Source organism: Anguilla anguilla, chromosome 11 (genome assembly GCF_013347855.1).
Source record: "Anguilla anguilla isolate fAngAng1 chromosome 11, fAngAng1.pri, whole genome shotgun sequence".
Lineage (NCBI taxonomy): Eukaryota > Metazoa > Chordata > Actinopteri > Anguilliformes > Anguillidae > Anguilla > Anguilla anguilla.
In genome coordinates, this window is record NC_049211.1 from 17,746,893 (window position 1) to 17,758,681 (window position 11,789).

An 11,789-nucleotide genomic window follows, 5' to 3' on the forward strand; every position below is an offset into this window, starting at 1 on the left:
ATTGGATGGCTGTTTTGTAAATAAAATTTTTAAAAACTTTAAAAAAAAACAAAACATTTTATTCAGTTGTATAATTTGAAACAAAAAACAGTAATAACAGTACAGCCATTGGAGGGTTCCTTTTGCAGACAGGCCCTTTGTTCTCAAAGGGGAGACAAGGCCACTCATCCTCGCAAACATGCAAAAAAGAAGAAAAGGTGGTGGGAGAGCAATATGAATACGTTCTTTATTATAATGTACAAAAAGTTAAACCCCACTGGGGCCTCAAGCTGCAGCTGGACAGTGGCTCTCTGTCCTACTTCCTGAATCGGTCTAGTGCAGACCTTTGACCTTGGTCAGTGTTGCTGACCACCTTCTTCTGCTTCTCTTTCTGCAGTCGCTCCACTGTTTCTCTGATCTGATCCTGTGAAGACAGAAGTGGACATATAAAGTGCATGTGTGTGACCACTCAAGATGAAACCATCTATGGAGGCTGTGTGTGCTGTAGTGTGCGTCTGTGAGTGTGAGTGAATCAACCTTCAGAGGCTTGTGAGAGCGAATGAGTGTGAGGTAAGTGAAGTCATGTGTAAGAGAGACTGAACCAGCCTGTGCAGGAATGTGTTTGTTTGTGTGTGCAGCCTGTGTGAGCATCTTACCCTTTGATCTTCATGGGCCACTTGCTTCTTGCGCTTCTGAACTTTTCCTGAAGAACTCCGACCTTTGGTCTTAAACTTTGGTGTATACTTCACCTTAGCAAGAGGGTCGAATCCCTAGACAGGGGCACAGACACACAAAAAAGCCATTTGACTGAGAACATGCCCATTTGACCAATCAATAGCTTTCCTTGCATTGCTTCAGTGCTATCATGAATTAGGCCATGCAAAACTGATTAACAGTTAAACAGATTTTCTTTTCAGAAAGGCTAACAAGTGAGAGAGAAAAAGTTAACTAATCAGAGCCAGCACACGGAGGACTGGTCTGGCACTTCTGCTCAAGGAATTAAGGGTCAGCGTATCGTGCATTACCATGCGCAGCAGGGCATATTTCATTTAAAAATAATGAATACTAATGACTCACTGCACAAGCTTTTTTATTTATTTTTTTTTTTTTTAAGTGAGACATTGTTAATCTATGAATCAAATCTGTATGGCCTTACCAATTAGCCGGACTATGACTACAGTTTATAATATCTGTATAATAAGGGCAATGCTGTCCTTAGAACTGCCTAATCTCTTCTATCTCTCTCATATTTTCTTTTCCTTTGCTCTTCCCAAAGTAATTTGTGGATACAGTCTGATATTTCAACCGTTGTCCACAGAGGGGCAATCTTGCGGTTGAGTTATCTGCTTAATTAAAGGTCCATATGAGGATGCAAACTACCATTGATACCAGAAGAACTACTGGGCTAAGAACTGTACAGTCTCACCACAGGCACCGTAGAGTTGACTGACCAAATTAATTCCCAATGTGTGATGAGGAAGGGTTATTCTGCTGACTATAATCCGACATCCCAGGAGAACATGCCCCACAATACATCACCCCATGGGACTCCCAGCTATAGAGACAGTGCATAGCGTGTCACACAATGAAGGCCACATCCACAATTGGGGAGAACAACCTAGCAAGCTATAGTAAGCTAAAGTAATTCTAATTGTAGTGTCATTTGATTGTGAAGCTAGCTATTTGAAAGTGAAGATGCTAACGTTAATTAAGAGCAGCTACCATAATAACATTAGCTAGCTAGCTAACGTTGTTTCTTTTGGGTGGGATGTGACATGTAACATTGCTATCTAGTTACATCAAATCCGAAAAGAAAACAAATTAAACAAACATACAATTTACCATTTCAGACATAACCTCTTACAGCTAATTGAAGTTAAAGGTTCTTACTATTTATGCATTGTATGTATAGAGTAAATGGTAAATGGACTGCATTTATATAGCGCTTTTATCCAAAGCGCTTTACAATTGATGCCTCTCATTCGCCAGAGTGAAATGGCAAAACTGATTATACCCTTATGCATGAAACATGGGTTTTACAATAACGCTACATTTCTGGTATGCCTGTTGACATAACAAATTCCAGATCCCGTTACTCTTGCATCCCTGAACTGATGGCATAAACTTTCTCCAATGCAGTGCGCACACACCAAGCAAATCACTGCAGTTCTTACCAGTGCCTGGACTTTGTCTTGGTGCCGCTGCTCCCAGCTTGCTCGATCCACCAGACCCAGCTGGCCGGGGTCCAGCCCAATGAGCTCAGGCTGGACCTTCTCCAGCAGAGCCTTCACCTCCCACTCCTGTCGCTGTTTAACACTGCGGTAGGGGTTCGCATCCAGGCCATCAAAATTGGGTTCACCGGCACCTGCAATTGGAGAGGGAGCGAGAGTCAGCACTATGGCACAGGACAGTATTTCAAGGGACTTCTTTAGTAGGCTGAAAACAAAGAGTTAGAAGCCTGCAAATGGAGGCAATGTTTTAATGTGCATACTGTTGTACTGGTTATATATGTGTACATCTACATGGTCTTAATCGAAGATGCTGACCTGGGACAATCATGCTGGTGAAGCCCTCTGCATGCCCCACACCCAGGACATCCTCGAAGGGGCAGAACTGGGCTCCGTACACTGAGCCCCGCACACGATGAGTCATGTAGGGCTTTTTCACTGGTGTGTTGCACACATCCTGGTAGACCTGCAGAAAAACACAACTGCTTAATAGACAGTGACAGTATTGTCCAGTTACACTTGCTGGCAAACAGAGGGATGGATTCTTGTATAGTTATGAACGTGTAAAAACGATTAATGACCTGTTTTTAACTGAGATAAGCTCAACACAACAGTAAAAGTCTCAGTATCTTAATGTCAGAGACCACCCACCCCAAAATGAAGCATCTCCCAACTATGGGACATGGCCGCCTGTTGACTGTGCAGCCAGACCAGAACGCCCAGACCACAGGCAGGAATGACCCCAGAGACACACCTGAACAATATTGCCAGTGGAGGCACAGAGCAGTCCTCTCTGGCTCAGGGAGAGGCAGGAGGCTCCCGCAGGGAGAAAGTAGGATTTCAGAGGTTGAAAAGTTCGGATGTCAAACACCTTCAGCTTCCTGTCGAGCCCTGAGGTCACCATGTACCTGTGAGGCAGTGTGAAAACAAGATGACAAACCATCTATGCCAGCATAGGCATAGATTGTTAGGGGGGGGGGGGCATCCTGTCCCCCTCAATGTTGAGAGGGCATTAAATTGTCCCCATACAATTTGTCTTGTCAAAAAAGGTGTGTGATTTGTATCTGCACTGTAAAGGGTAAAGATCGACTCTCGTAATCAGACTGGCTTGGAGTAGAGAAAGAGGTCTTAGATCTTGTGGTCTCAAAAATGTAATTGTTAATTGGCATTTGTGGTTCAGAGGAATTGGGTGGTCAGTGGATGTGTCACTATGCACCTCTGCACAAAATACACATATGGGAAACACACCTTTTGAGTCCCCGCACTCAACAATCTCATCCACCGCACTTTCCTAGAGTTCTTTTTTTAGCCAACCCCCCAAAAACAAAAGAAACACTAATTTTTAGATGCAAATATTTGTACTTCTATATTTTCATGCTTCTTACATACTACATCACTTCAGCCACAAGTACTTCCCCGTGACTAGGGTACTTAAATTTGCCAGTCTTACACTCAATCAGGTTTTAAGGATCATAACTACTGTATTTAAATTTTGATTTGAAGTGACTCACGTGCCAGTCTTATCCACAGCAATTGACCGCACACCTCCTTTATGACAGAGCATCTTCACTAGTGGCTCCTTTTGATTTGGTGACCAAAGAGTCACTGTGCCAGTGGGGTGGCCAAGGTGGACGGTGGCATTCTGGGGGTTCAGAGCCATCACATCCAGACGCCCCGCTTTAGTGCAGATAGCAGCCACTTCCTTCCCTACAGACACGTCCAAGTACTGCAGAAACCCTGTGGCACTCTGGGGAAAACAGAGTCTGGCTAAGACACATGCAAGCACAAGTACGGGTAGACACACGCACTATAACACAAGAAACTTAATGCACAACAACACTGCGGAATAATAACCTTTACCTGATGCAAGAACCACATCACCAGTGTACCCCCGCTTGGTAGGGTACACCCTTCTATACCAATCATGTCTTTGATTACAGGAATTCCCATCTCAGCTGGTATACTTGGGCTGAACAATTCAGTTTTAAGGGTCTATATGAGTCATATGCAAGTCGAATGGCTCTGTATCCAATTTATTTCTACTTACAGATGTGGCACAAATTGGAACTATAAAGGTTGTTTTTTTTGCTGTTCATGCTGTTCCAGAAACAGATAAACTAAATCAACCTTGTGTTGCTTTAAGCTGTAGTCTGAATGTAGCCCACGTTACACAGATAAACATTCTTTGCAAAGACAGCATTTCAAACCGTTCATAAAGGCCAAACACAAGTTACGCACTGCTGTGGCAAGTAGGAAATGGTAGGGCAGGAACTGCAGGCGTAAGACATCGTTGAATTTCCGAATGCAGTGAAGCTCAATCCCACTTGAGTCATAGATGTACAGCCACTTCTTCTGAGCCACTGCATACATAGCTTCACTGTGCAGCCACCTAAAGGACAAGAAGTAGTCCAGCTACTCTGCTTAAGAGCAACAATGCACTCTGAAATAAGTGATAATTTTTAAAACCATACCCTAAAGGTTTTACAACACTGAAGACCATACATTATTTAACAGATCTACCAACATGTGTTTTTCCAAGACCAATGCAGACACCAATATTTTAAGAGGGCAGTTAGGTTTTCCTTTCTTATTTGTACACAATTAAAGATAGTTCACAATTTGGTGCATCCTGCTGGTCCAGATGTTTCTTGCCATCAACATGCATCTGCAGCATATTCAACATTTATCTGGCTTTCAGAGAACATTCCGATTTTATATTGGTTCAATAAATGTGAATACTAAGAATTATAAGTAAATGTACGTAAATGAACTACAGTAAAACATTAACAACTGCAGAATGAAATTCAAGGCTCAGATTGGATCAAATATCAACTAATTCAATTGAATTTGATTAGAAGTGTGATAGGGAACTCTCCTCATGTGTGCACATGTGTATGTATATACATGTGCATGCAGGTATAAGCCACCAGAGCACTTAAGTGCAAACATTTCTGCTTACTTCACATCATTAACCGTTTCCATGACGTTCATCTCACACTTCAGCTGTTTGGACTGCCAGTCTATGCAGACCACATGACCCCGTCTGCCACCCAGCAGAAGGTGCCTGAAACAAATGCACAGATAGATTCTAGAAACTAACTATGTACAAATTACATTTAAAATGGAGCAAGCTTTTTTTATTTTTTTTACATTTACAAGGAAACACTTGTCGTTTCACAGCACATCCACAATACACAGAGAAAATAAATCTGTTCAATCTAAATATACACACGAGTGGTTGTGACAGTTTCAGTGTGTTAGCCCTATCACAGTAGACAAAACTTACCTGCCATTCCTGGTATAATCGACTCTGTAGGGTCCAAACTGGGAGAGAGACAAGTTGAAATACTGCAGGAAAAAAAAGGACAGAGCACAGTAAATAAAAATAAAAAACAAATGCACCAGTGATTTGACAGCAAATATGAAGAAAGAAATGGACAGCATAACCATTTTTTTGAAGGATCAAAAACCTTTACATTTAAAACGGATTGCAAAAATCAACAGTTAGATATCCACTACATGTGTAGGCTGTAAAACACAGGCTCAAGCCCGGGCCATATCATTGGCCAACATTAGCTGGGATTAACATAGTGGACTTCATTCAAAAAAAGGTAATACAAGTTGAGACCTACACGTTTTTAAGTTCCCTGAGTAACCACCATATTAGCTCCATCCAAGCTACAAATGTGAGAAATACACTTCTCTTCCAGTCAGCATTTTTTTCTTCCACCGCTGTGTTGTCTGTGATATACAATGCAGTCGATGGCTATGGGGCTGGATCAAAAGTGTACATGTGCTCCAGGCACAGCCTTACCTCAAGAGTCACAATTTTACAGAAAATATTACAAAACCAAGTGTTCACCAGGCACATAACACTTATCAAACACAGAAAAGAAAATCTGACCTTTGACCCCGAAGTGATGTCTACAGCATCAGCAATGTCTTCCTGCATGATAGTGCAGGTGTCCTCATCCTCATCTCCTTCCAAAAACCTGAGAGTATAAGGCGGCAGTGAAAATACTGAGAAAGACTGATGCAGCAGGATTGCAAACTGCAGGGAATCACTGAAAGCATCCACAATGAGTGATGGCTTTTATTACCCAGCATCCTCTGGCAGCAGTAGGTCATAGCGTGCTGCCTGGTTCTGGGCAAGATTAGAGGCAACCTCTGCACGTGACAGACTGTCTTTTAGTCTACCTCTGGTTCCCGAGGACTGCAGAGAGAGATAAAGACAAGGCGGGTATATTTTACTAACAGATTCATTGTAGGTTTTAAAATAATTCTGTTTCCAAATTGACCAAATAAGATAACCACTGACCATCTTTTTATTGCCCCCTCTTTTGAACTTCTTCAACTTCTCTTTTGAAATAGGGGCAGGACCAGGGAAAGGGTCCATTTTCTGTAAAGATATAAAAATATGGTTCCTGAAATTGAAGTACTCTGCTATAGTAAGAGTGTAACTAAGGCAAGAAATAAAAGACAAAAGGTAGCGTATAGATGGTGCACAATAATCTCTAAAATGATGGTACTGCATCCCATTAAGGCTGTCACAGAAGTACTTCCCAGTCAATTCAACCTCTGGGGTCTCCTTACCCCAGATATACCCTTCTTTCTACCATCTTCACCCTTCTTCCTTTTCACATACGGCATTCCTCCCTCAAGGGTATTTTTTTGTTCATCATGCTCCTCCTTTTTTTGTTCTTTCTCTCTACCTTCTCTTCCTTTTTTCTCTGTGCTGTCGTCCCAGTATCGTTTTGCAACCTGGGAATTACAGCAGACAAACAAGTGTTAGCAATCCATACTGAATGACTGTACCGAACACGATTCATTGGTCTGTAGCTTCATACCATTACAAACATCTCGCTGGTTCATCTCAGTCTTCAATTTGATCAGTTAATAAAGAATTACTCAATTGTACGTCTACCTAATTGTTTCCAAACTGCACAATAAGCACAATGTGAACATAGGACGTTCATTCTTCATGATATGCATAGCTATTTCTGACATAATGTGGTTTATGAGAGTAAAATATCTCTAAACATGAAAATCGCCTAATTAAGAAAAGTTAACACCTTGTTAAAATTTCGCGACTGCAAGTGTGGTTGAAAAGAAAACCGGCATAAATAGTGGTCCAAAGACGAGTTTGGCTAGAAATAGCTGTACAAAATAAGTAATTGTACCTTACTGAACCCGTATTCAGCAGTTGTCTACGATCATGAAAATGCACTCTTGTACGTCGCTTTGGATAAAAGCGTCTGCCAAATGAATGTAATGGGAACCACTGCTATATTCTAGGTCTTCACTGCAATCTTGTTCTACACTCCTAATTCCCAAAGTTGGTTGTTTATCCAGTTTGATAATGATATGAACGTGTTTAATGCTTAACCAGATGCCCCTAAACATTGCTAACTAGCTAGCTAGCCAACTACGTAGCTAACAAACCTTTAAGATAGCAATGTCGTACGGCTTACTATGTACATAACTTATATTGATATAATTAAGTCTAGTTACACGTCATGTTTCCAGTCGCACTCTAGCTACAACTAAATATAGCTAGAGCTAGCTACCGGCAAGCTAGACCAGTCAGAAACCAGACAGCAAACGATAATAAATATGAACAAACAAACAAATAAATCTAAGTATTGCAACAGGAGCTGTCTGTTATAATATGTCATTAAGTAGCAACACATTTACTAATAAAGAAATGCCCTGCTATGCTTACAATTTTCTTCTTCCCCACGTGCGTCGGTTTCACCTCGGCATCTCCGTGAGCTGCCATTTTGTTTATTTTTTATGTTTTACATCCGCGGCTGCGGGAAAGTATGGGGGGCCAACAGAGCCAAAATTCTTTCGGCTACGTAGTCACAGTCGTAATGGCATCAGCACTCCCTGTCGTATTCGCATTCGCATGGGCACTTGTATAATCAGATAGTCTACCCCTAGGGTATAGGTAGCAATAAAAACCACAGTAAATGGCAAACTTTTACGTTTTAAATTTAATTTATCCTTTATGATTCAGTGTAATATCACGACCTATTGGCATTTCTGACTGTAGCCTAATAATTGTAGTAATAATTGTTCGCTTGTTTCTTACGCCGGGCACCCACCGCACGCGTCGCGTATGCGTCGCGTAAACAGCAGGGCGAAGCAGCACGGCGCGACGCGTAGGGTGCAAGCGGCCAAAACCAGACTTCGTTTTTGAAGCTCATTTCCTGGTGTTGTAGTTCCTGGTTGCTCACTAGCGCCACTACGGATGGCTCCAGTATAGGTGTTTTCATATCCGGTTTCCATGCAAGTCTACGGTACAAATGCGATCAAAATACAAAGTCAATAATTTTTTCTCACAAGAACAAATGGTCATAATAGGTGTATTTTATTCGTCTTATGACTGTCCATGGGTCGATTTCATGATTTATTGCGTCATTTTGGCACAGTGCCAATATTTGTTCTGGACCAATGAGGTACAGTTTGCGTCACTTCCGGATTACTGCGAAGGACTGAGCTACAGTAGGGGCTACAATCTGTGGTCACTGGGGTGGGAGGTGGCGTCTCTTGGCCTTGACATTGCGGCTCCGACCACGGTCCACCTGTGCGAAGTCAGAAAATGCAGGCATCCCATTTTGTAGTGGTTTCATTATAGCGTGTGCTATTTACAGCTGCACTAGACGACCATAAAATAATCCTCCTCTGAAGTTTTGCGGTAGCCGAGTCATTTTTACTATTTCCTTTAGCCCGCTTAACCAAATAATTAGTTGGCAGAAAGCGTAATCAGCTAACGCTTATTTGCTATATGTGGTAGTCCAGTAGCCTATGCTAAAACAGTTCGCAACTTCGGCTACCAAGCCATTTGACTAGCTAGCTAACCCTAACCGGCAAATATTCCATCTGTCAAACGTGTTTGACGGCTTGTCAGTCGTGTACATTCCGTAAATGTCTACCTGGGCTATGCTGCACGAATGTGACAAAGCTAGAAGCTAGCAAGAAAATAATAATAATTAGAAATTAAATGTACATTATTTTTGTCTTTATGCAACAGGTGGAAAACTTGCTCTTCAAAGTGCGTTGTCATATTTACACGCCTGTAGATCAGTTATTAAAATACTTGGTAGATTTGTTAATCACCGCTGACGGTGTTAATTTTTATTCGGTAAAAAGTGACTTGCGAACGATCGGTCAGCTAGCGTCACCCAGCAAGTAAACACCACAAACGACGATGGAGTAGTAGCAGTTAATGGCTCATTAACTGACTGTGGCGAAAACCTACGACGATAACTTGCTTGGTTAACAGCAGGTCTGCCAGACAGTTATATGAAAATTAGCCTTGTCAAATCATCAGTAGTCTACACATCTCTGATTGATTGACCATCAGTGCAGTCGATGTTCTTCCCCTGTAGTTCATATTGCTAATGCGTGAGCTAACCACGGATAGCTTACCTAGCTCACTGGCAAGCTGATATGCTAGCTAAGCATATTCGTTTTGCCGAGAAACATAAATTGAAGATAACTGAACATAATTGTATTATTAATGTCATACATATAACGTGATTACATGACACAGTACAGTCACGGATGGAAATTAAACTCCGTAAACATTTGATCGTATATTTTAAAACATAACGGCAGACAGTCAGCTAGCCTCAAGTTCGTTCTGCAATCGTTCGTTCGGGTTGATGGGCTTTTCCGCACCGGACTGTCAATCACATTATAAAAATCACAAGACCGCTTAACTCTATGGTTTTGGCTCCAAATCGAGAACATGGCCGCGCCCGCCATTGAGCTTCAAAACGTGTTTTACAGACCCACGGAGAGGCAATGGGTGACGTCACAGTAGCTTTGTCCATATTTTTTTCTGCTTCTCGGGGCCGCTGTCTGTGAACACTCTAGCAGTGGTTTGATGGTCCTAGGCCCTATTGTCTGGGAGCTATTGAACATTGAAAGCGTTAGCCGGCTGCATTTTTTTCCGGTCGGCGGCTTAAAGTCAGGTTTGGAAATATTCGTGTAAAATCGCACGGGATCGTAGTGCCCGAAGCATAGGCTCTGCTTCTCGGGGCCGCTGTCTGTGAACACTCTAGCAGTGGTTTGATGGTCCTAGGCCCTATTGTCTGGGAGCTATTGAACATTGAAAGCGTTAGCCGGCTGCATTTTTTTCCGATCGGCGGCTTAAAGTCAGGGTTGGAAATATTCGTGTAAAATCGCGCGGGGTGGTAGCGCCCGAAACATAGGCTCTGCTTCTCGGGGCCGCTGTCTGTGAACACTCTAGCAGTGGTTTAATGGTCCTAGGCTCTATTGTCTGGGAGCTATTGAACTTTGAAAGCGTTAGCCGGGTGTCTTTGTTTCCGTTCGGCGGCTTAAAGTCACGGTTGGAAATATTCGTGAAAAATCGCGCGGGGTGGTAGCGCCCGAAGCATAGGCTCTGCTTCTCGGGGCCGCTGTCTGTGAACACTCTAGCAGTGGTTTGATGGTCCTAGGCCCTATTGTCTGGGAGCTATTGAACATTGAAAGCGTTAGCCGGCTGCATTTTTTTCCGGTCGGCGGCTTAAAGTCAGGTTTGGAAATATTCGTGTAAAATCGCGCGGGGTGGTAGCGCCCGAAACATTGGCTCTGCTTCTCGGGGCCGCTGTCTGTGAACACTCTAGCAGTGGTTTGATGGTCCTAGGCCCTATTGTCTGGGAGCTATTGAACATTGAAAGCGTTAGCCGGCTGCATTTTTTTCCGGTCGGCGGCTTAAAGTCAGGGTTGGAAATATTCGTGTAAAATCGCGCGGGGTGGTAGCGCCCGAAGCATAGGCTCTGCTTATCGGGGCCGCTGTCTGTGAACACTCTAGCAGTGGTTTGATGGTCCTAGGCCCTATTGTCTGGGAGCTATTGAACTTTGAAAGCGTTAGCCGGCTGCATTTTTTTCCTGTCGGCGGCTTAAAGTCAGGGTTGGAAATATTCGTGTAAAATCGCGCGGGGTGGTAGCGCCCGAAACATTGGCTCTGCTTCTTGGGGCCGCTGTCTGTGAACACTCTAGCAGTGGTTTGATGGTCCTAGGCCCTATTGTCTGGGAGCTATTGAACATTGAAAGCGTTAGCCGGCTGCATTTTTTTCCGGTCGGCGGCTTAAAGTCAGGGTTGGAAATATTCGTGTAAAATCGCGCGGGGTGGTAGCGCCCGAAGCATAGGCTCTGCTTATCGGGGCCGCTGTCTGTGAACACTCTAGCAGTGGTTTGATGGTCCTAGGCCCTATTGTCTGGGAGCTATTGAACATTGAAAGCGTTAGCCGGCTGCATTTTTTTCCGGTCGGCGGCTTAAAGTCAGGGTTGGAAATATTTGTGTAAAATCGCGCGGGGTGGTAGCGCCCGAAGAATAGGCTCTGCTTATCGGGGCCGCTGTCTGTGAACACTCTAGCAGTGGTTTGATGGTCCTAGGCCCTATTGTCTGGGAGCTATTGAACATTGAAAGCGTTAGCCGGCTGCATTTTTTTCAGCTCGACGGCTTAAAGTCAGGGTTGGAAATATTCGTGTAAAATCGCGCGGGGTGGTAGCGCCTGAAACATAGGCTCTGCTTCTCGGGGCCGCTGTCTGTGAACACTCTAGCAGTGG

General features: G+C 43.3%; 1 protein-coding gene across 1 annotated transcript; it reads right to left on the bottom strand.

Moving 5' to 3' along the window:
* Positions 1-42: 42 nt before the first annotated feature.
* On the bottom strand, positions 43-8,304 carry wdr46 (WD repeat domain 46). Its single transcript, XM_035383219.1, has 14 exons — positions 7,930-8,304; positions 6,801-6,968; positions 6,526-6,606; positions 6,308-6,420; positions 6,112-6,199; positions 5,494-5,555; positions 5,167-5,271; positions 4,446-4,596; positions 3,719-3,954; positions 2,962-3,115; positions 2,526-2,673; positions 2,154-2,344; positions 636-749; positions 43-403 (listed from the first exon to the last, which is right to left on the bottom strand). The coding sequence occupies exons 1-14, from the start codon at positions 7,984-7,986 to the stop codon at positions 296-298; spliced, it is 1,776 nt and encodes a 591-aa protein (XP_035239110.1). The 5' UTR covers positions 7,987-8,304; the 3' UTR covers positions 43-295.
* Between the last annotated feature and the right edge of the window lie 3,485 nt (positions 8,305-11,789).

Coding starts and splice junctions, on each gene's coding strand:
- wdr46 (XM_035383219.1), bottom strand. CDS start 7,986: ATGGCAGCTCACGGAGATGCCGAGGTGAAACCGACGCACGTGGGGAAG. Junction 5,556..6,111: donor ACATCACTTCGGGGTCAAAG/GTCAGATTTTCT, acceptor TTTTTCCTGCAG/TATTTCAACTTGTCTCTCTC. Junction 2,345..2,525: donor CACCAGCATGATTGTCCCAG/GTCAGCATCTTC, acceptor CTCCAATTGCAG/GTGCCGGTGAACCCAATTTT.